Here is a 23,556-nt window from a genome sequence, read left to right as displayed (position 1 = left end):
CTTTCAAATAAAAACCAGAAAGACCAATTTAAAACTATACTTACTTGCACCATGAGTGAGCAAGCCAGTTCAGTCCATTTAATTGATAATCTCTTAACTCTAAACTCTCATGTCCTCCAATATAAGATGGTTGCTTCTTTAGTGCAACAAACCTTGGCCTCTGTTTTAGAATCTGTCAAAAGAAAATTAAGCATCAGTCCTATTACTAACTGAAGTTAACAAAATGTCTTCTTATAGAAACAAAGTAGCAGTAGGAATCTGTTTGGTCACCGAGTCTAGTCTTTATTCATCACAGACAACTAGGCTATATAACAATATAAAACCATTTGCAAGCTAAAAGTAGTCTGACTGCTGAACTAAATTCCTCAATAGAAGATACATGAATTCATTTATGAAGGTTACTTTTAAAACAAATTAAAGTACTAAACAATTCCATATTTGAATGGCAATAAGTAGGGAAAAAATATCTACAAAAGGCTTTTCTTAATAGTGATGCTTACTACATATAAAAATATATTTATTATTATTATGAACAACATTAAAAATATTTTATAACATGCATCTTATTTTTGGATGCACAAATGTAGTGAGTCTGGGATGGTAGTGATTTTCCACAGCAGCTCTTGCAGTGTTGTGCTTACTGTTGATATCAATATTATGACTACTGCTCGCACAGCATCAGGGCTGTCCCTCCAGCATTCCTTCCCCCACCTTCACCAATAGCTGTGGGTGGGCACGATCTTGGGACGGACCATGGCCAGGACAGCTGACCCCCGCTGACCAAGGAGATATTCCATACCATATGACGTCAGCTCAGGAATATAAACTGGGGGAGAGGAGCAGGAAGGGGAGGCGAGATTCATTTCTGGCCTTCCCAAAGCAACCGCTACGCGTACTGAAGCCCTGCTTCTCGGGAGGTGGCCGGACATCGCTGCTGATGGGAAGTAGAGAGGAACAGCTTTATCTGCTTTTGCTTTGCTTCCCGCGCGCGCGGCTTTGCTGCTTCTTTATTAAACTGCTTTTATCTCAACCCACGAGACTCTCATCTTATTTCCTCCCCTTCCCTGGCTTACTGAGGAGGTGGGTGATAGAGCGGTGTGGTGGGCACCTGGCATCTAGCCAGGGTCAAACCACAACAAAATATATTGACTCTTTTTTTTTTTTCAACTGTATAAACTCATTGAAATTACACACTCACCTTGCAGTCCTTAAATGGAGTAGTCTTGGACTGATTTCTGCTAAAATACTCATCAATACATGCCTGAAATTTTTTGGCAATGAGAGCACCGTCTTCCCAGCTACATTCTGAGTAAGGCAAACCCTGCCATTTGCAATAGTAATCTGGATAACCAGCTGCTGATTTCTGATTTGAATGAGCTGTAGAAATGCATCAGAGATATCAGATCAATGTTTTCCTTTTGTATTTTAAGAAAGCATTCAGGCAATAAGACAACATAAACTAGTTTCACAGCAAAGACAGTATGACAACTTTTCATCAGATTTTGCTTTGCCTTAAGTTATTAGGGATATTATCTAAATTTCTTAACTACAAATTCAACACACAAGCAATGAACTTGTAATATTCTCAACACTGTTTTCCATCTGAAAGTTTGTCACATACCAATTATCCTTTCCACTATTTGATACTGTTTATGTAGATCATCTGTAAGTTCCTGCTGGCAGTTATAATATTCCACATCTTCTGGAGAAGCATTTTTCAGCCTGAAATGGGAATTTATTTGCAGCACTTATTACACTGTGTAGTTCTAAAACTAAGAAAATCTGGCAATTTTAAAGCTCTGAACGCAAGCACCATAGGAATGCTACTTAGAGAGCTGCTTTGAAAAAGCTACAATTCTGAAATTCCTGCTATAAAACTGTTGCATCTTGTCTAGGTACCTCATGACTGAGAAAGCATATCAAGAGACATTACTATCAGCTACATCTTGTATCAGTTATGCAGATCATTTAAAATATCTGTTCTCAACACTGAGTAGTGTACTTCATGGTATTTTCACTGAACAGCACTGATGGATCACTATAAGAATTTATCTTATGAGTAGGCATCACTAAAAATTCCACCAGTATTCATAGATTGTATTAAACATACTAATAAAATGCAATAACAAAACAGCACTAAAATGTAAGGATTTATTTCATTTCTTAGTTCTGAGGCTTAAACAGAAGTCTGAATCAAGAAAACTAAATCATAGAATCATAGAATGGTAGGGGTTGGAAGGGACCTTTAGAGATCATCTAGTCCAATCTCCTTGCAGAAGCAGGTTCACCTAGATCAGGTCGCATAGGAACATGTCCAAGCGGGTCTTGAAGACCTCCAAGGAAGGAGACTCCACAACCCCTCTGGGAAGCCTGTTCCACTGCTCCCTCATCCTCACAGTGAAAGTTATTTCTGATTTTTTTTTTAAATCTCTGAAGAGCAATGAAAAAATTAGTAAAGGTAAGATTTAAAACAAAACCAGAAAATCCACCACCAATCTTGTTAAAACTTCGTTTATAACAGACATTACAATCTAGGTGCAGAAGTTGCTTCCTTAAAGGCCTGATTTTACAAGATGTGTGAGTATTCTCACTTGCTCAAGTAAAGCTGATATGTTCAGAATCTTACAGGATCATAAGGTGTTAGGGAAGTTTCAACTTTAAAGCTTTTGTCTTCCTGTAGAATAGGCACTTGAAACTGTGCCTTCAAAAAGAGGCAATAGAACTCACAGAAACACAATAAAACATCTATATTGTTAAAAAAAAATATGTAATATGTAAGTATTTATAAAAATACTCACCAGTGTTTTGTTTCCTGATCCTTTTTCTTATAGTTGTCCAGTTTCTTCATTCCTTTAACATTTTGTTGCTTCAGTGTTTCCTCAGTTTCCCAAGTATTATGGATGTGTGACCAGCCTTTCCATTTAATAAGATACTGTACTTCTCCTAGCTCCTTTGACTTTTCAAATCCAGTATTTGGGTCACCATCTGCCTCAACGGCATAGATAGTGGTTGCAGCACCAGTGGCTGATAAAGAAATCACACCATAAAGCTTGATTAAGTATGCACTGTCAAAAATTAACCAGTAAAACATACTGCAGAAAGCAATTTGTGGTGTTCTTATACGAGCATATAACTTGACTAATTATATCTATAACTCATGTCACTCCTCTTATTTGAAGAATTATAATGCAGCTACATTAACACACACACAGTATACTGAAATTCAAAAAAACAACCAAAAAATTCTGCATCCAACCTACAGTATCTCATCTCATGAGAATTTTCTTAGCATTCTTAGTTTTTCTAGTGATCCACAGAGAATGCACCACCTAACACTGCATGCTGTCATATTTGCTATATGCTTCTCATTTCTGAGAATATAACAGATATTTGACACTGTGCTTAATCATCCTTGAGACTTGAAAAGCCTACTATTCCAATTATTACTATGGGTGCTATAAATCCAATTCACAGAATCGAAGAATGGTTGAGGTTGGAGAGGACCTCTGGAGGTCATCTGGTTCAACCCCCATCCTCAAACAAGATCACCCTAGAGCCAGTTGCTCAGGAGAATGTCCATATGGCTTTTGAATATCTCCAAGGAGGGAAACTCTACCACCTCTCTGGACAATGTTTCCCAATGTTTTGACCCTCACAGTCAAAAAAAGTCTTTCCTGATGTTCAGATGGAACCTCCTGTATTTCAGTTTGCTCCCACTGCCTCTTGTCCTGTCACTAAACACCAATGGAAAGAGTCTGACTCTGTCCTCTTTGCACCTTCCTTTCAAGTATTTATATACTTGATGAGATTCCCCCCAAGCCTTCTGTCCCAGCTCTCAGCTTTTTCTCATAGGAGAGATGCTCCAGTACTTCATCCTAAGTGGTCCTTTGTTAAGCTCTCCTGTAGTGCCATCAGTCTCTGTACTGAGGAGCCCAGAAATGGACACAATATTCCAGATGTGGCCTCACCAGTGCTGAGCACAGAGGCACGATCACCTCCTTCAACTTTGCCTAATGCGGCCCAGGATAACATTAGTTGTCTTTGCAAGAAAGGTATACTGCTGGCTCATAGAATTGTAGAATCATTTCAGCTGAAAGAGACCTTTAATTTAAGATCATCAAGTCCAGCCTTTGTCCCAGCCCTATCAACCACTAGACCATTTCCCTAAGTGCAACATCCAACCATCTCTTAAACACCATCTCCCTGGGCAGGCTGTTCCAAAATGTTCAATCCAGTGTTCACCAGGACTCCCAGGGCCTCTTTCACAAAGCTGCTTTCCAGCTATGCAGTCCCCCAGCATGTACTGATGCATGGAGTGGTTCCCCCCAGGTGCAGAACTCTGCACTTTCCTTGTTGAACTACATGAGTTTCCTGTCAGTCCACTTCTCCAGCCTGTTGAGGTCCCTTCGGATGACAGTACAATCCTCTGGCCTCTCAGCCACGGCTCTCAGCTTTGTGTCATCTGCGAACTTGCTGAGGGTGCATTCTGCTGCATCATCCAGAACATTAATGAAGACATTGAACAGAACTGGACCCAGTATCGAACCCTGGGGTACACTGCTAGTTACCTGCCTCCAACTAGACTTCGTGCCACTGATCATCATCCTCTGGGCCTGGACATTCAAACCCTGGGCCCGTTTTTAATCCACCTCACTGTCTGCTTATCCAGCCCATGCATCAACAGCTTCTCTATGAGAATTTTATGGGCAAGTGTCAAAGGTCTTCCTGAAGTCCAGGTAGGCTAAGTGCACTGCTCTCTTCATCTACCAAGCCAGTAACTTCATTGCAGAAGGTTATCAAGTTGGTCATTGGTAGTCCCCTTGGTGAAGCCATGCTGACTGTTCTTGATGACCTTCTTGTCTTTCATGGAAATGGTTTCCAGGATTAGCTGGTTAATGACCTTCTCAGGAATTAGGGTGAAGCTGATCAGTCTGTAGTTCCCTGGGCCCTCCTTCTTGCAGATAGGAGTGACATGCAAACTGGTAACAACAGATGAGGAGGCGGCTGAGGTACTCGACAATTTTGCCTTAGTCTTAACTGGCAACCTCTTTTCCCACACCTCTTGAGTGACCTTGAGATAGATCTCAAGACAGGTACTGAGGGAGCAAAGTCCCTCCCACTGTAAGAGAAGGTCAGCTTTGTGACCACCCGAGGAACCTGAACATACATAAGTCTATGGGACCTGAAAAGATGCATCCCAGAATTTTCTGATGTAGTCACCAAGCCACTCTCCATCATATTTGCAAAGTTGTGTCAGTCAGGCAAAGTCCCCAGTGACTGGAAAAAGGGAAACATTGCATCCATTCTTAAACAGGGTAGAAAGGAGGACTCTGGGGACCACCAACCAGTCAGCCTCACCTCTGTGTCTGGGAAGATGATGAAACAGATCTTCCTAGAAGATATATTAAGGGACATGGAGGTGATGCCTTCTTTATCTCAGTCTTTAATAGTAAAACCAGTTGCTCTCTAGGCACCCGCCCCACTGAGCTGGAAGACAGGGCAGGGGACCAAATGAAGTCCCCTTAGTCCAAGGGGAAATGGTGTGCGAACTGCTGCTCCATCTTGACTCATATAAGTCCATGGGGCCAGATGGGATCCATCCAAAAGTGCTGAGGGAGTTGGCGGAAGTACTCATCAAGCCACTCTCCATCATCTACCAGCAGTCCTGGCTCACCAGGGAGGTCCCAGTGGACTGGAGATTGGCAAATGTAACATCCATCTACAAAAAGAGCCAGAAGGAGCATCTGGGGAACTACAAGTCTGTCAGCCCAATCTTGGTGCCAGGGAAGATTATCAGATCATAACAGATCATCCTGAGCTCCATTGTGAGGCACATAGAAGACAATCAAGGATTCAAGCCCAGTCAACATGGCTTTATGAAGGGCAGGTCCTGTTTGACCAATCATCTCCTTCTGTGACAAGATGATCTGCTTAGTGGATGAGGAAAAGGCGGTGGATGTGGTCTTCCTGAACTTTAGTAAGGCCTTTGACATAGTCTCCCACAGCATCCTCCTGAAGAAATTGGTTGCCCATGACATGGATGGATGCACTCTTCATTGGGTGGAAAACTGATTAGATAGCTGGGTCCAAAGAGTTGTGGGGAATGGAGTTTATTCCAATTGGTGTCCAGTCACCAGTAGTGTTCCCCGGGGATCAGTGCTGGGGCCTGTTCTATTTAAACATCTTTATTGATGATCTGGATGAAGGGAGTGCACCCTCAGTAAGTTTCTGATGACACCAAGCTGGGCAGGTGTGGAGATAGAGTTGAGGGCAGGAAGGCCCTTCAGAGAGACCTGGATAGGCTGGATCAATGGGCTGAGGTCAATTGTATGAGGTTCAACAAGCCCAAGTGCCAGGTCCTGCACTTGGGCCCCAACAACCCCAGGCAATGCTACAGGCAGAGTGGCTGAAAAGTTGTCAGGCAGAGAGGGATCTGGGAGTGTTGATTGACAGCCAGTTGAACATGAGCCAGCAGTGTGCCCAGGTGGCCAAGAAGGCCAATAACATCCTGGCCTGTTATCAGGAATAGTGTGACCAGCAGGACCAGGGAAGTGATTGTCCCCTTGTACTCAGTGCTGGTGAGGTCGCACCTTGAATACTGTGTCCAGTTGTGGGTCCCTCACCACAAGAAAGCCATTGTGGTGCTGGAGTGTGTCCAGAGATGGGCAATGAAGCTAGTGAAGGGTCTGAAGAACAAATCTTATGAAGAGCGGCAGAGGGAGATGAGATTATTTAGTCTGGAGAAGAGGTGGCTGAGAGGAGACGATCACTCTCTACAACTACCTGAAAAGAGGTTTTAGTGAGGTGGGGATTGGTCTCTTCTCCCCAGTAATGAATGGCAGGACAAGAGGATGTGGGCTCAAGCTGGGCCAGGGGAGGTTTAGATTGGAGAATAGGAAGAACTTTTTCAGTGAGATGCTTGTTAAACATTGGTACAGGGTGTTCAGGAAAGTGGTGGTCACCACCCCTGGAGATATTTAGAATATGCGTAGATGAGGTGCTGAGGGACATGTTTTTGTGGTGAGCTTGACAGTGTTAGGTTAGTTGTTGGACTTGATCTTAAAAGTCCCAATCAAAATGATTCTATGATTCGAGACAGCCAGCATGGTTTCACCAAGGGCAAGCCCTGCCTGACCAACCTAGTGGCCTTCTATGACGGAGTGACTACCTCAGTGGACAAGGAATGAGCTACAGATGACATCTATCTGGACTTCAGTAAGGTGTTTGACATTGTCAGCAGGTTGAGGGAGGTGATTTTGCTCCTTAGTCCACTTTTGTGAGACCTCTACTGGAGCACTGCATTCATCTCTGGGGTCCCCAGTGCAAAAAAGATATGGACCTGTTGGAGCAGGTCCAGAGAAGTGTCACAAAAATGATCAGAGGGCTGGAACACCTCTCCTATGAGGACAGGCTGAGAGAGTTGGGGTTGTCTGGAGAAGAGAAGGCTTGGGGAAGACCTTATTGTAGTCCTTCAATAATTAAAGGGGGCTTAAAGAAAGATGAGGATAGACATTTTAGTAGGGCCTGTTACGATAGGACAAGGGGTAATGGTTTTAGACTAAAAGAAGGTAGATTCAGAATAGATATAAAGAAACATTTTATGATGAGCATGGTGAAACACTAGAACACTTTCCTCAGAGAGGTTGTAGATGCCCCATCCCTGGAAGTGTTCTCCCAGTTGCCATGATCAATCAAAGCTTATTGAGAATGGACTTGCAAGGACATCTGCCAAGTCCCCTCAGAACTTGTAGGTGCATCCCATCAGGTCCCATGGACTTATGTACGTCCAGTTTGCCTAAATATTCCCTGATCTGATCCTCTTCTACTAAGTATATGTCTTCCTTGCTCCAAACTTTCCCCTAGTCTCAGGGGCCAGGGATTCTTGAAGGTCGACCTTGCTAGTAAATACTGAGGGGAAGGTGGCATTCAGTGCCTCAGTATTTTCCATGTCCTTTTCCATGACCAGGACCCTGCCCCATTCAACAGCATGTCCACATTTTCCCTTCTTATTGCTTGTGACCCCACCAGTTTCAATTCCAAGTGGGCTTTGGCTTTCCCTAACTGCATCTTTTCACGCTTGGAGTGTCTCTGTATTCCTTCCAGGTTACTGGCCCTTGCTTCCACCTTCTGTATACCTCTTTTTTGGTTTTGGGTTTTGCCAGGAGCTCCTTGTATCCATGCAGTCCTACTGGCATTTTAGCCTGACTTCCTGCTCCTTTGGATGGGCTGCTCTTGAACCGTTTCTTCCTAAACTCATTTTACTACTTCACATCTTTGGAATCTTATATGGGGTACTTTTTAATTGAATACCATCAGTATTGCAGCTGAAGCACACTAGCAGCAGGAAACAGGCTAATTTCTGTGAGGAGATTCAAATAAGGAAGTGGACCCAATCAGATGCAGGGAAGATATAGCAACAGAGCATGGCAATAGCAAAGGACAGCACAAGCAGTAACATCTGGGCATGCAGAATATAAGAAACCTAGTCAAAAAGGCTTTTAACACAGCGGTGGCACTGTGCTTTGGAGTAAGGGGCTAGAGTAAGAATACACTGGAATTTAGGACTGTATGGGAAAATAAAGTTGAGAGGAAAGAGAGTACAAGCTCTGAGATAGGTCAGAAAATCTAGAGATCAGGTATAACTAATGAAGAAAAGCAGTTATGAACTGTGAGTAGACCCAAGTTTTCTATAATCAGATCCCTAATTTGCAGGCTAAAAAAACCAAACAAATCGCATAAGCAGGACACTGCATCCCACCAGCTGCTGGAAATATGACGCCATTAATCATCATTCATAAAATTACTTCTAGAATGTATATGCAAGCACACCACTGAAATTTTAGATTCCACCATCCATTGCACTGTATTGGGATTATTTGTTTAAGAATAACTGAAGTTAAAATCTCAATGGTTCAGTCTTCCCAATATCATCCTTCAGCATTCAGGCTACTAGTTAGTTGTCCTATCCAGTCTACTTTTTCTCCACTTCCTTGTATACAGTTTATACTTATCAGGGATCAATAAACTGTATAAATAGTGATGTAACGGTATGGTATGCTTTTATGCAATATGGAGGTACATTCTACTTCATTTTTATTTTTGCATTAATTAGCTAAAGTTCTATGTTTTACTCTATAAGGCTTACAAAAGAAACATCCTTATGAGTATGAAAACAAAAATAAGATTGCTTTCCAGTATTTTTAAACTTATTCTTCACAAACATCATGGGTTATCTACAGCTGAGAAAAACTGCTGTTTACATTGGCACCACAATGCACTGAAGCATCTTAAAAATGCTGATAAAAAAAATACCTCCTTTTCGGCCAATTCGACTATCCATAAACTTCTCTATAGTTTCAAATTCATCTTCTTCAGGCTGTGGGACATCTTCTCCACAAACTTCCAATAAGTCATCAGAATCTGTCTTGGTTTCTTCAGCTTCTTTGTAACTAACATTGACTGTTGCCTGGCGACGAGATCCTCTCTTGTCATAGTCATCATCATCTGATGAATCAAGCTGTCTCTTTTTCTGTCCTGCAATCGTTTTGCCGCTTTTTGGCTCAATTCTTTAAGACAATAGGATACAACACAACAGTGGGGTTTCAACATGGATAACTGCAAGCTTTCTCTACTTGGTTCTGAATACATATATTTCATGACTGCTCAGTTATACCACTTTCAGTTGGAGCAGACAGGAAAGAGGTATTCAGCCACTGGTATGATAACATCTTTTGTAGCTTTAAAAAAGACTTCAAGTTCTGTAATAAATATTAATGTTTTCATTTGTTTGTATAGTAGTACAATACTTGATCATGAATTGAGAAATTGTACCAAAGTATCTAAAATGCAAGACTTCTTACCTGCTTGGAGGTTGCCGGCTTTTGACCTTGTTTTGTGGCTCATAGTCAGATTCACTACCTTCACAACTGCTTTTCTCTCTATCTTCGTCTGATTCAGAATCAGAACCAGTTCCTGATACTGATCCTGACCCAGACATTTGCCAGTCTTCACTGTACATATTGAGACAAATAGTAACTCACATTAGGTTATTTTAATTTTTTTTTCTTTGTTTTGTTTTAAAATCAGGTATTCACTGCAGGTTTGCCACTTTAATTTCAACATTCTTCACAGACATAAAAATATTATAATAGTCATTTCAGCTGGAAGTATAGAAACTTATCATGAATGGATAACAGGCAAAAATACCCAATGGCTTCAAAGGGAGTTGAATTAAGTTTTCTGTTATCAAGAGGTAGATGTAAAAAAAAATCAAACAAAATCTGGATTTCTGTATAAATTACAGTTTTAATAATTGAGTTAATGTGACATCAATAAATCTGAAGTACTTAACAACAGTTTAGCTGGAAAGATACATATTTACTGGAACTTACCTATGCTCAAGACAAAAAACTCTATAACATTATATTTTGCAGAACACAAAATTCTTTAATAGCCATGTTCCCTGTGCCTCGTGAATAATTATCAACTTCAGCACCGGAACCAAAAATAATGCAGAATCAGATTTGAGAAACATACAGAAAGACTTGAACCATGACAATCTGAGAGGTATTGGCTCCCAAAAGTCCCCACTGAGCTTCCAAATCAGTGCTTCACACTCATGCATAATACTATGAATAAGTCACTTGTGACTTCCAGTGGCAATATCTCTGTGCTCCTGCTTAGCTGAGATAATTTACTTTGCAATAGGAAAAATATACCTGCTGATCAACAGCATCTTACCTCAGACTCTGTACAGAGAAATTTAATAGCTTGGGAGGGAAGAAAAGTGTGACATGCATTCTTAAAAAGTTGCTAAATCTTTATACTACTATCTGTTATCAGATTTAGGGATCTTTGACCAAGATGCTCAAAACAGTCCTTCAAAGGTGGAATATTACTCAGAGATATTTTAATTAAATTTCAGGTTAAGGAAGCCTAAGAATCAGTGCTTTGACAGTTCTTCCATTCAAATATGCATTGGTCCTAGAAGTTACATTTTCATTGAGGTCAATATATGTGTGTGTCTTGGAAATACTAAAGAATCATCTATTTCTGTAAAAGATTTTTTTTTCTGCAAGCAGTAAATTAAAAAAAACCCACCCCAAGTCAACCTTCTCCCCCACCCTATGAAAATCCATGACCTGTATTTATTTGGAGATATAGACAACATTTAAAACACCATACTCTAGAGCTTAGATCCTGCAGTAAGTTATAAAGATAAATCTGATCTGCATGTCTGATAACAACTGCAATCACTTGTTCAAAATAGGTATAAATCAAGATTGAAGCACTAGATATATGAGGTTATTTGATAGCAAGCTTCCCCTCCTCACATTTCTTGAAGATATTATATTGGCAACCCTGAATATTGAGATGATGCAATTAACTGGAGAAGAGGAATTAGAAAATTCAATTTCTATATACTGTTCATAAAAAAACTCCACAAACCCAAAATCCACAAAGTTCCAAACAAAACCGAAACAAAACCCCTCAACCTTCCTGGAGGTCACTACCAATGAGAAGGTATAACCTTTTTCACACACTTTTTGATCTATAGCTTAAAACTAGTTCAATTTCAACTTTGCTTTATTGACTAGCCTGTAATAATTTTGTCTCTAAAGTGTTTAAAAAATTTGGCATTAACTACGGGATTCCAACTTAAATTTTGTCTGAGACACCCTACTTGAGCAGTTTCACATTTCTTCGATAATTTTCACAGAGGACCTTCAGCTCAAAAATACATCGTCAATAAGACTACTTTAAAAATAAAAAGTGGTGATTTTTTTCAATAACACTGTAGGTTATACAGTGTCTTTTGCCCAGAAATGAATAGTGATATATATGTTCCTTTGAGAGTATTTACTTTAAAATATTACAGATTGTTAATCAAAGTTGAGAAGCACAATATTGTGTATTTCAAGTACAGAGAAGTGAAGTATTATGTCACTAAAACAAAAATTTCTATTATTGATGAAAAACATCTTACTCTCTATGTTTTTTTTTCTTGGTTTCACTGGAAGAGTTATCTGCAGAATCTTCAATGCTCGATGAATCCTGCAGATGAATAAAAGAGTATATAGGATTCATTACCACAAAAAAAGAAGTATTTTTAGTATTAAAAAGATAATTCAGCTCCCACTTTCAAACTGAAAACATATTCATATCTTATCCTCCTCAGCATACCCAATGATATTGAATAAGATCAGGCTTGCTATTGATTTCATATTTCTCCATCTATGAATATACCATGTCAGCAGAACTCTAGAAAACACTACAAAAAATCTGTCTTAAAATATAATAATTGTGCCTACATATAGTCATAGACTGCTGCAAGTTAATAAATCAAGATGAAGGTTTTATCAAAAGCCTAATTGAATTTCCTGCCCTTTGAAATCTCTGTCATGTTTCATCTCATCTCACCTTTAAACACTGCTAAGAAAATGTTGAGAAGTGTGCATGTTTCTTCTCTCTCCACTCATAAACAAAAAATAATAAATCAATGAACCCTCTTAAAAGTATTTTCCTAAAGTCAATTTCATAAAGATTGATTTTAGAATATTTTTATCCTGAAAGAAACTTCAGGGTATGTAGCAAAAGCTATAAATTAATATTTCAACTATATATGATTAACTCCTTTGTTTAGATTTAACAATGAGCAGTTAAATCTGACTAAAAAAAAAGACACCCAGAGTAATGACTAAAGACTTGTGATCACAATGCTTACCTTTTTAAAATTTTTATAATGAAGGAAATATTCTTTAAAATAAATTCTAATTCATAGTCACTAGTGTCTTTAATAGATATTCCTACTGCATAGTCAATTTTGTTTAGCCTGTGGTTTAGGTTTTAAAAATCTCTAAAATTGAAGTATGAGTCTTAAAATACAAGAATTCTTTTATAACTGTTACAAAAGTTTCAAAAATCTAGTTTTCTACTCCGTATACTGTTTATATAGAAACAATAGTGGAAAAGTATTTTAGTATTTTTAACTGTCTTTATAGAACTCAGAAGGCAGGAATACAATGCAAGTGACTTGAAAATTTTGTCCATACATCACAGAATATCTAGGTAAAAATATAAATCCAAAGTGTCATAATTTTGGCACAACTCACCTGAAAACATGCAACTAAATATTTTCCCCCTCATGTTTCCTTATAAATATATCAGTTGACAATTACTTTTATAAACTAAATCCAGACTTTTTAAACACACATACACACTCTTCAGAGAACAGAAAATGGCTCTACAAAATTTTACTCTAACGTATGGGGTAATGAGACATGAATGTTTCCACTTTATTTACTAACTTATATGTTATTCACCTCTTCTGAACCACTGTCTGATGAGGCTGCCTTCTGATGTTGTTGCTTCTTGAGCGCTGCTGATCTCTGCACAGCAAGTATACTTGGACTGGACTTCCAAAACTGAATTGGAATTCAGATACAAGAGTCATTTAAACCTACTGAATCTTTAAAGTTTACCACATGCTTACTTTTCTTAAGATGAGCAGCATTACTATTAAGATGGATCTCAATTTTATTAATAATTAAAAAAATCATTATAAAATACAACATGCATTAATAATATTGGATAGCATTTTGAAGTAGTGAGACTTCTGCAGAAAGGACTGTTATATGAGAATTGCCAGCACAATTTTTACAGTAAGTATAACAATAATTGTGCAAGCCTCTGTATTATTAAGATAACTTTTTAAAAATTTAGATAAATCCTTTCAGGTCACTTAGCTGATATATTTTTGCTTCATATAGGAATACCGAAGTATATAAAATCACTGTGATGAAGTCACCCCTCAGTCTTCTCCAAGTTGAACAACCCAACTGACCTCAGCCTCTCCTCATAAATCTTGCCCCTGAGGCCTTTCATCATCTTGGTCACCCTCCTCTGGACACACTCTAATAGTTAGATGTTCTTCTTATACTGAGGCACCCAAAACCACACACAGTACTCAAGGTGGAGTGCACCAGTGCAGTGTAGAGTGGGACAATCCCCTCCCTTGACCAACTAGCTATGCTGTGCTTGATGCACCTCAGGACACAGTTGTCCCTTTTGGCTGCCAGGGCACACATATTCAACTTGCCGTCAACTCAAACCCCCAGATCTCTTTCTGTGGGGCTGCTCTCCAGCCTCTCATTCCCCAATTTGTACATATAACTAGAATTATCTCATCTCAGCTGGAGAAACTAGCATTTATTCTTGGTAAATTTCATATGGTTGATGATTGCCCAGCTCTCTAGTCTATCCAGATCTCTCTGTAAGGCCTCTCTACCCTTGAGAGAATCCACAGCTCCTCCTAGTTTAGTATCGTTGGCAATCTCACTTAATGTACATTCCATTCCTGCATCCAGATCATTTATTAAAACATTAAAGAGCACTGGCCCTAAAATTGAGCTCTGGGGAATCCCACTGGTGACTGGCTGCCAGCTTGATGTAACCCCATTTACTAGAACTTTTAAGTCCAACTTGTCAGCCAAGTACTCACCCATTGTATTATGGACTTGCCTAGCTGTATGCTGGACAAAATGTCCAGCAAGATACTGTGAGAGACACTATCAAAAGCATGAACGTGATCAACAACAACAAAAAAACCCACAGAAAAACAATCCTTAACAGTCTTTGAATCTTATGGTAGGAAATATTTTATTACCTTTCATATATATTATATATCATCAAAATTAAGGCCATATTACACAGAGAAACAGAGGAGAGTTCAGGTAACTTTTATCCATTGAATTTAAGAGATTTCTAAACACCACTTTTTTTCTAAATTTGGCAGACTTTTTCTCTATACAGAAAATATGTCGTATCTAAGCCTGAAATTGTCATACAATCATTTATTGATATGAAGAAACTAAGTACTGGTGAGATAACTTTTAAAAAACGTTAGAAATAATATCACGTGTGGCAACAAGTTAATAGGTGCTTCTGGGTGGTAAAATTTAGATAATTGTCAAACTTTTGGTATTTACAGAGATGAGAATTAGAGAGTCCAATGTTTGTTATGAGAGCTAAGAGCTAAGCATGTGCACTAACCCAATCAAGTTAAAATTCCAGGTAAAAATTATGGGAGTTCTGTTTGTTTAAATTAAAACTGTTCCTGTAACTACTACTCCGCATGGTAGGGTTTTTCTCCCCACAAAGGGTTAATTTATATGTTTTGGTTTACCTCAGATCCATCAGCTTTTGCTGGTGGTTTAGCTTGAACTTGTTTCTTCTCTCTAGGTGTGTCAGACTCTGATTCTGATTGACTGCCTGACTCTGAACCAGACTCAGAGTCACTGCTACCTGAATGACTGCTACTTCCATCACTACTGCTTCCAGAGCTTGAACCAGATCCAGAAGCTGATGCCGACCCAGAATCATCATCTGATTGGCTGCAATTAAAAGTTAACAGGATATTACACAATGGCTAATTAAATACATTTTTTAAAAGTCAGATTAAAAAGACTTTAGTTTCACCTATAAATCAAGTTAGCCCAGACACATGAATAGCATACAGGTGAATGCATTGGATTAAAGAAATCGGGAATGAAAATTCAGATTTTAATCAGACACTTTTTACTAAACCTTAAAAAGGGGAGGGGAGGAGGACTGAGAGAGGAAAGAGTAGAAGCAGGGGAGAACATTAATGATTAATGTAGAGCAGTCAAAGAAGGGTATTTCTCACCCACACAAACCCTTACTTAGCTCTATCAAACCCCAAATACTTTTGTGTATACACACAACTTGGTTTTAGTCTTTTTAGATCAACAGAGTATGTGTCCCCCAGTTATTTCTTTATGGGCATGCATTTCTTCAGAGGAAATATAAACTCCATTTTTTTCATAAAAACAATACAGGAAAAATAGTATCTTTTAGGAAGTACTTACAAATGATATTTCATGTTGTGATTTGGACAAACTATATACAAAATATTACAAAATACTTGATTAAAAGTTTATAAAAGTAACTGGAAAACCAAAAGTATGCTGTCACACATAATACAAATCCATGTAGACCATCTTATACTGTTAAAATAATAGCAGTAAAATTCCCCACAAAGACACACTGAATTTGTTTAACCGTAACATATTCTCGAGACACAGGATTATTCCACCTGTATGTTCATTCACACTAGATTTAACATATTTAAATATAATAATATGTAAAGTTAAACATTCATTTCAGGATTATTCAAAAATATAGAAACATTTCGTTTTCTAAATTTTACAATGGCACGGAGTTTAAACTATAATCAAATTCCTCATTAGGTTAAATACTACCATACTTTAGAGATATCATGAGGGAAAATATTGGAAATATGACACCACACAAGAAAAATAATTTAAAATTTTGTATTGTAAACATTTAAAAAGAAACAATTCCCCAGTAAAGATAATACCAAAATCCAAAGCAATCTCTGTCAGCCAGATAGTGTCCTGTCACTGGACAGTACAGAAAAAAGTGATGCCCCAAACTCCTGACAACCACCATTTAGATATTTGTAAATATTAATGAATTCCCCCTGCAGTCTCCTCTTATCTAAACAGTCCCAGTTCCCGCAGCCTTTCCTCATAAGGTAGATGCTCCAGTCCCCTGATCGTTATGGTAGCCCTACGCTGGACTCTCTCCAGAAGTTCCCTGTCCCTCTTGAGCTGGAGAGCCCAGAACTGGACACAGGAATCCAGATGAGGCCTCACCAGGGCAGAGCAGACGGGGAGGAGAACCTCCCTCGACCCGCTGGCCACACTCTTCTTGATGCATCCCAGAATGCCATTGGCCTTCTTGGCCACAAGGGCACATTGCTGGCTCAGGTCTAGTTTATGATCAACCAGTTATATTTCTTTCTCTCCTGTCCAGTTTAGGAGGGGGAGTGATAAAACAACTTGGTGGGCACCTGACACCCAGCCAGGGCTAAACCACCACAAACCAAGATACGCTATAGGTTGCTGAGACCATACAAGCAGCACTGCATAACACAATACTCTTGAAACTCAAATAGCTGTAATAGTCTGTATATCAAAGGACTTTCCTCTGAGAAATGTAATGGATTTAAACCAACAGTAACAGTCATGAGGAACCCTAGGTGTCGTGGTTTGGCCCAGCTAGCACAGCAGCACCACGACAGTCTCTCGCTCGGTGACCCCATTCACCCCCACCCTCGTTAGGATGACGGAGGCCCCAGCGAAATGGGAGTAAAAAGATAAGCAAGGTTGTTGTGGATTGAGACAAGGGCAGGGAGGGCTCGCTGCCAATTACAGTTCTGGGCAAAACAGACTCCAGTACTCGATTTAGAGAGGAAAGTAGGAAAGTTTATTCTACGAGAAACAGAATGGAATAAAAGCAAAAAGGGAGTAGGATGACGAGAAAATTGCAACCAGCACTTTAAGATCTCCCTCCCCCATCCCTCCTTTCTTCCTGGGCCCAGCTCACTGCTCCCGATATCTCTACCTCCTCCCCCCTCAACGGCTCAGGGGGGCAGGGAGTGGGGGATGTGGTCAGTCTCTCACAGATGGGCTCTGCCGCTTCTGTCTTCTCAGATGAGGACGACTCCCGGCATTCTTCCCCTGCTCCGGGACACAGTCCTTAACGAACTTCTCTGGTGTGGGTTGTTCCCAGCAGCTGCGGCTTCTGCCGATACAGGGTCCCTCACACGGGACGCAGTCCTTGGTGAATATCTCAGGTGTGGATTCTTTGCCATGGTTGCAGTTTCTGCAGTTACAGGGTCCCTCTCTCGGGACAAGGCCTCTTCCGGGCATAAGTTTAATGAGCTGCTTTGTCGTGGGTTCCTTCCCACAGTTACAGCTGTGGATATTGGGTCCCTTCCTCGGGACACGGCCTGCTCCGGACATAGTGATAAAGGGTCCCTCCTTCGGGACACGGCCTCTTCTGGCCATAGTCACTGTCCCTGGCTCGGGGGCCTTAATGAAGTGAATCGCTGCCCCTGGTCTGGGGCCAGCTTTAGCAAAATGAGTCTCTGCCCCTGATGCGGGCTCATTATCAAAATGAGTCTCTACTGCCGATGCGGGGTCTTTAAAGAAATGAAAATAAATCTCAGCTTCACCAGTTCTCTCCGTAGAATGCAGGGGAGTCTCTGCACCAGCACACCTCCTCCTCTCTTTCCTCACTGACCTTGGAGTCCGCATGGTTGTTTCTCTCACTCTTCCTACTCCTTGCACTACCACTAGCCAGAAGAAAAGAAAAAGGGCAGAAGAAGGAAGAAGATGGAGGAAGAAACCTCCTCTTCCGGCTTCTTCTTAAAAAGTGATCATGGAGGCGTCTAATTGGCTCAGCCCCAGAAGTGGGTCTGGCTCAGAGCTGGGGAGAGTTGCGAGCAACTTCTTGCAGGAGCCATCTTTACAGCCCCTTCCCCCTTACCAGAAAAGGCTATCATGTCAAACCATGACACTAGGCAAAACACACTATGAACAAAGAGCTGCTAGGATAACTCAAGAAGGAGACAGAAATCTATGAGAGGCGGAAACAGGGCCTGATTTCTTGGGAAGAGTATAGGAACATTGCCAGAGCATGCAGGGGTGCAACCAGGAAGGCTAAAGCCCTTTTAGGATTCAACCTGGCCAGGAAAGTAAAAGAAAATAAGTAGGGTTTTCTCAGGTATATCACCAGCAAAAGGAATATTAGGGAGAATGTGGGCCCCATGCTGAACGCAGAGGGTGCGCTGGTGACAGAAGACACAGAGAAGGCTGGACTACTGAATGCCTTCTTTGCTTCGGTCTTTACAGCCAAGGCCGGCCCACGGGAAGCCCAGTCCAGCAAGGATAGTAGGATGGTCGGGACAACAGCGGACTTGTCCTGGGTGGAAGAGGAAGAGATTAAAGACTTGTTGGCCAAGCTTAAGGCTCATAAGTCAATGGGACCTGATGGCATGCATCCAAGAGTGCTGAGGGAGATGGCTGATGTGCTTGCTAAGCTGCTCTCCATTGTTTTTGAACAATCACGGAGGACAGGCGAGGTGCCTGAGGACTGGAGGAAGGTCAATGTCACTCCAGTCTTCCAAAAGGGCAACAAGGACGACCCGGGAAACTACAGGCCGGTCAGCCTCACCTCCATCCCTGGAGAGGTGATGGAACAGCTCATCCTCAGTGTTGTTACTAAACATATGAAGGAAAAGACGGTTATCAGGGGGAGTCAACATGGATTCACCAAGGGGAGATCCTGTTTGACCAACCTGATAGCCTTCTATGAGGGCATAACTATCTGTCTAGATGAGGGGAGAGCGGATGTCATCTACCTTGACTTCAGCAAAGCTTTTGACGCTGTCTCCCATAACATCCTCATCACAAAGCTCAGGCAGTGTGGCTTGGATGAGTGGACGGTGAGGTGGATCGAGAGTTGGCTGAATGACAGAGCCCAAAGGGGGGTGATCAATGGCACAGAATCGAGTCGGAGGCCTGTGGCCAGTGGAGTTCCACAGGGATCGGTTCTGGGGCCAGTCTTGTTCAGCATCTTCATCAACGACCTGGATGAGGGGACAGAGTGTACCCTCAGCAAGTTCCCTGATGGCCCCAAACTGGGAGGACTGGCTGATACACTGAAAGATTCTGCTGCCATTCACCAAGATACTAGAATCATAGAATCAGAGAATGGTAGGGGTTGGAAGGGACCTCTAGAGATCATCTAGTCCAACCCCCCGGCAGAAGCAGGTTCACCTAGATCAGGTCGCATAGGAACATGTCCAGGCGGGTCTTGAAGACCTCCAAGGAAGGAGACTCCACAACCCCCCTGGGCAGCCTGTACCACTGCTCCGTCACCCTCACGGTGAAATAGTTTTTTCTTAAGTGGCACTTTTTGTGTTCCCGCTTCATCCCATTACCCCTCGTCCTGTTACTATCTACTATAGAAAAGAGGGATGTCCCAACCTCCTGACACCCACCCTTTAGATATTTATAAATGTTAATAAGATCATCCCTCAATCTCCTCTTCTCCAGACTAAACAGCCCCAGTTCCCGCAGCCTTTCCTCGTATGAAAGATGTTCCATACCCTTGATCATCTTGGTGGCCCTACGCTGGACTCTCTCCAGCACTTCCCTGTCCCTCTTGAGCTGAGGAGCCCAGAACTGGACACAGGACTCCAGATGAGGCCTCACCAGGGCAGAGTAGAGGGGGAGAAGAACCTCCCTCGACCTGCTGGCCACACTCTTCTCGATGCATCCCAGGATGCCATTGGCCTTCTTGGCCACGAGGGCACATTGCTGGCTCATATTTAGTTTATTATCAATCAGGATATTGATCACCTTGAGAGCTGGGCAGAGAGGAACCTCATGAATTTCAACAAGGGCAACTGCAGAGCCCTGCACCTCGGGAGGAACAACCCCATGCACCGGTACAGGCCGGGGGTTGACCTGATGGAGAGCAGCTCTGCGGAGAGGGACCCGGGAGTTCTGGTTAATAATAAACTGAACATGAGCCAGCAGTGTGCCTTCGTGGCCCTCCCCTTTTGCTCTGTGCTGGTGAGGCCTCATCTGGAGTACTGTGTCCAGTCCTGGGCTCCCCAGCTCAAGAGGGACAGAGAACTTCTGGAGAGCGTCCTGCGCAGGGCTACCATAACGATGAGCGGACTGGAGCATCTACTTTACGAGGAAAGGCTGCGGGAACTGGGACTGTTCAGTCTAGATAAGAGACTGAGGGGGGGAATCTCATTAATTTTTACAAATATCTAAATGGTGGATGTCAGGAGATTGGGACATTCCTTTTTTCTGTTGCATACAGTGACAGGACAGGGGGTAATGGAAAGAAGCCGGAACACAAAAGGTTGCACTGAAACGCAAGGATAAACTACTTTTCTGTAAGGGTGACGGAGCAGTGGAACAGGCTGCCCAAGGGAGGGTGAGAAGTCTCCTTCTCTGGAGGTCTTCGAAACCCGCCTGGACGCATTCCTGTGGAACCTGATCTAGGTGGACCTGCTTTTTAGCAGGGGGCTTGGACTAGATGATCTAGAGCTTATCCCTTTTACCCCTTGTCCTGTCACTGGATGCTACAGAAAAAAAAACTGGCCCCATCCATTCTCTTGACACCCATCCTTTAGGTATTTATAAGCGTCGATAAGGTCCCCCCTCAGCCTTCTCTTCTCCAGGCTAAACAGCCCTAGGTCTCGCAGCCTTTCCTCATCAGAGAGATAAATGTTCCAGTCCCCTGACCATCCTGGTAGCCCTGCGCTGGACTCTCTCCACAATTTCACGTCTCTCTTGAACTGGGAACCCAGAACTGGACTGGTGCCTGGTGCCCACCAAGTCATTCTGTCACTCCCCCTCCTAAACTGGACAGGGGAGGTAGAAATATAACAAAAGGGCTCACGAGTCGAGATAAGGACACGGAGATCACTCAGCAATTACCGTCATGGGAAAAACAGACTCAACTTGGGGAGAATTGGTTTAGGGAAATGAGAAATAAAAAACAAATCATAAAACACCTCCTCCCATACCTCCCTTCTTCCCAGGTCCCTACCTCCTCCCCCCCAGTGGCACAGGGGGATGGGGAGGGGAATGGGGGTTACGGTCAGTTCATTACAGGTGGACTTTGACACTGCTTCCTCTAAGAGGGAGGACTCCTCACACTTCCCACTGCTACAGTGTGGGGTCCCTCCCACGGGAGATAGTCCTCCATGAACTTCTCCAATGTGGATCCTTCCCACGGGCTACAGTTCTTCACGAAATGCTCCAGCATGAGTCCTTCCCAAGGGGTGCAGCTCTTCACAAACTGCCCCTACATGGATCATCCATGGGGCAAACAGGCCTTCAGGTACAGGCTGAAGAGCAGCAGAGGATAGCAGCCTGCATTCTTGACAAGACGTGGCACTCTCTCAGCCATGTCTCGGATCTTGGCTCCCGGCAGGCAGCACACCTCGTGCGACTCCTTGTCCGATTGACAAATTGGTCTCTCGGTGCCTTTTCACACGGAGTCACCCACTATGAGCACATGTTGCTACTTTTTACAGTGCCCAGTGCCTGTTGCTGATGGAGTGGTTGCTGAGGTTTCCCCTTCCAGTCCTTGCTCATGTGTGTCATGGTTTTGTGTGGAGCCGTTTCTGGTAAGGGGGAAGGGGCTGTAAAGATGGCTCCTGTAAGAAGTCGCTCAAAACTCTCCCCAGCTCTGAGTCAGACCCGCTTCTGGGGCTAAGCCAATTAGGCGCCTCCACAATCACTTTTTAAGAAGAAGCCAGAAGAGGAGGGTTCTTCCTCTTCCTTCTGGTTCTTTTTTCCTTCTCTTCCGGCTGGTGGTGGTGCAAGGAGTTGGAGAAGAGAGAAGTGACCATGCGGGCTCCAAGGTCAGCGAGGGAAGAGAGGAGGAGGTGTGCTGGAGCAGAGACTCTGCATCCTGTGGAGAGGACTGGTGAAGCAGAGATTTGTTTGCACTTCGTTAAAGACCCCGTGCCAGGGGTAGTGACTATGCCCAGAGGAGGCCGTGTCCCGTGGGAGGGACCTCATATTTGCAGAAGCCATAGCTGCTGGGAAGAACCTACACCAGAGAAGTTCATTAAGGACTGTGTCCAGTGTGAGGGACCCCATATTGGAGCAGGGGAAGAATGCGAGGACTCATCCTCCTCTGAGAAGAAAGAAGCGGCAGAGACCATCTGTGAGAGACTGACCACATCCCCCATTCCCTACCCCCCCCCGTGCCGTTGAGGGAGAAGGAGGTATAAGAAGAGATATCAGGAGCAGTGAGCTGAGCCTGGGAAGAAAGGAGGGATGGGGCAGGGAGATCTTAAAGTGCTGGTTTCAGTTTTTTTCTCATCATCCTACTCTCTTTTTGCTTTTTGTTCTGTTCTGTTTCTTGTAGGTAGTAGAATAAACTTTCCTTACTTTCCTCTCTAAGTCGAGTAGTAGAGTCTGTTTTGCCCGGAACCGTAATTGGCAGTCAGCCCTCCCTGCCCTTGTCTCGATCCTTGGTTATCTTTTTTTCATCCCATTTCGCTGGGGCCTCCGGCCGTCCTAACGAGGGTGGGGGTGGATGGGGGGGGCAGTGAGCAAGAGACTGGCATGGTGCTTCATTGCTGGCTGGGCAAAACCACAACATATTGTTAATGACTCACATTTATTTTTGGTAGGGACACTGGATGGTGGGCAACGAAGCAGAGCCCTGCTCTTTCGGGTCACCAGGGTCTAAGGTGTTTCTTTTTCAGTGGTGTCTGATACAGGTACATGATTTTGGAACCAGCTATCAGTCTCCATCTCTGCTCCTCCAACACTACGGAGCCTACTGTCGGTTTCTTGCAAATCTTCCACCTGATGCTACAGCTCCTGGAAATCATATGATATCACAGGTATAACGGAAACATGGTGGGACAACTCATATCACTGGAGGATCGCGATGGATGGCTAATAGGCTGCTTCGTAAAGACGGGAAGAGAAGAGGAGGAGTTGGCTCTAAGTTAAGGAGAACCTTGAATGTATAGAAGTCAATTGCGACAATTGTGGAAGTCCGATCAAATGCCTCCGCGTCGGGATCAGAGTCATCATCTCCGACGGGGATCTTAAAGTAGGCATCTGCTATCAACCTCCACGCTAAGAGGATAAGGCCACCGAAGCAATATTTGGGTGA

At 42.6% G+C, this 23,556-nt stretch overlaps 1 protein-coding gene across 5 annotated transcripts in view; it reads right to left on the bottom strand.

Moving 5' to 3' along the window:
• Nucleotides 1-23,556, bottom strand: part of LOC133628657 (chromodomain-helicase-DNA-binding protein 1-like) — a 78,772-nt gene that overhangs the window by 32,897 nt on the left and 22,319 nt on the right. For 4 of the 5 annotated variants that reach the window (XM_062017070.1, XM_062017074.1, XM_062017071.1 and 1 more), the window contains exons 3-11: nt 15,185-15,392; nt 13,323-13,424; nt 11,987-12,054; nt 9,861-10,010; nt 9,313-9,566; nt 2,799-3,024; nt 1,622-1,722; nt 1,199-1,377; nt 45-172 (exon numbers count right to left, since the gene is read on the bottom strand). In XM_062017070.1, coding sequence (XP_061873054.1) covers nt 45-172; nt 1,199-1,377; nt 1,622-1,722; nt 2,799-3,024; nt 9,313-9,566; nt 9,861-10,010; nt 11,987-12,054; nt 13,323-13,424; nt 15,185-15,392 — 1,416 coding nt within the window. The remainder of the gene's footprint in view (nt 1-44; nt 173-1,198; nt 1,378-1,621; nt 1,723-2,798; nt 3,025-9,312; nt 9,567-9,860; nt 10,011-11,986; nt 12,055-13,322; nt 13,425-15,184; nt 15,393-23,556) is intronic. The other variant, XM_062017073.1, reaches the window with a different exon arrangement.

This window comes from Colius striatus, chromosome W, assembly GCF_028858725.1.
Source record: "Colius striatus isolate bColStr4 chromosome W, bColStr4.1.hap1, whole genome shotgun sequence".
Classification (NCBI taxonomy): domain Eukaryota; kingdom Metazoa; phylum Chordata; class Aves; order Coliiformes; family Coliidae; genus Colius; species Colius striatus.
The sequence above is the reverse complement of the archived record's forward strand: the minus strand, read 5'-3'. Positions and strand labels throughout refer to the sequence as shown.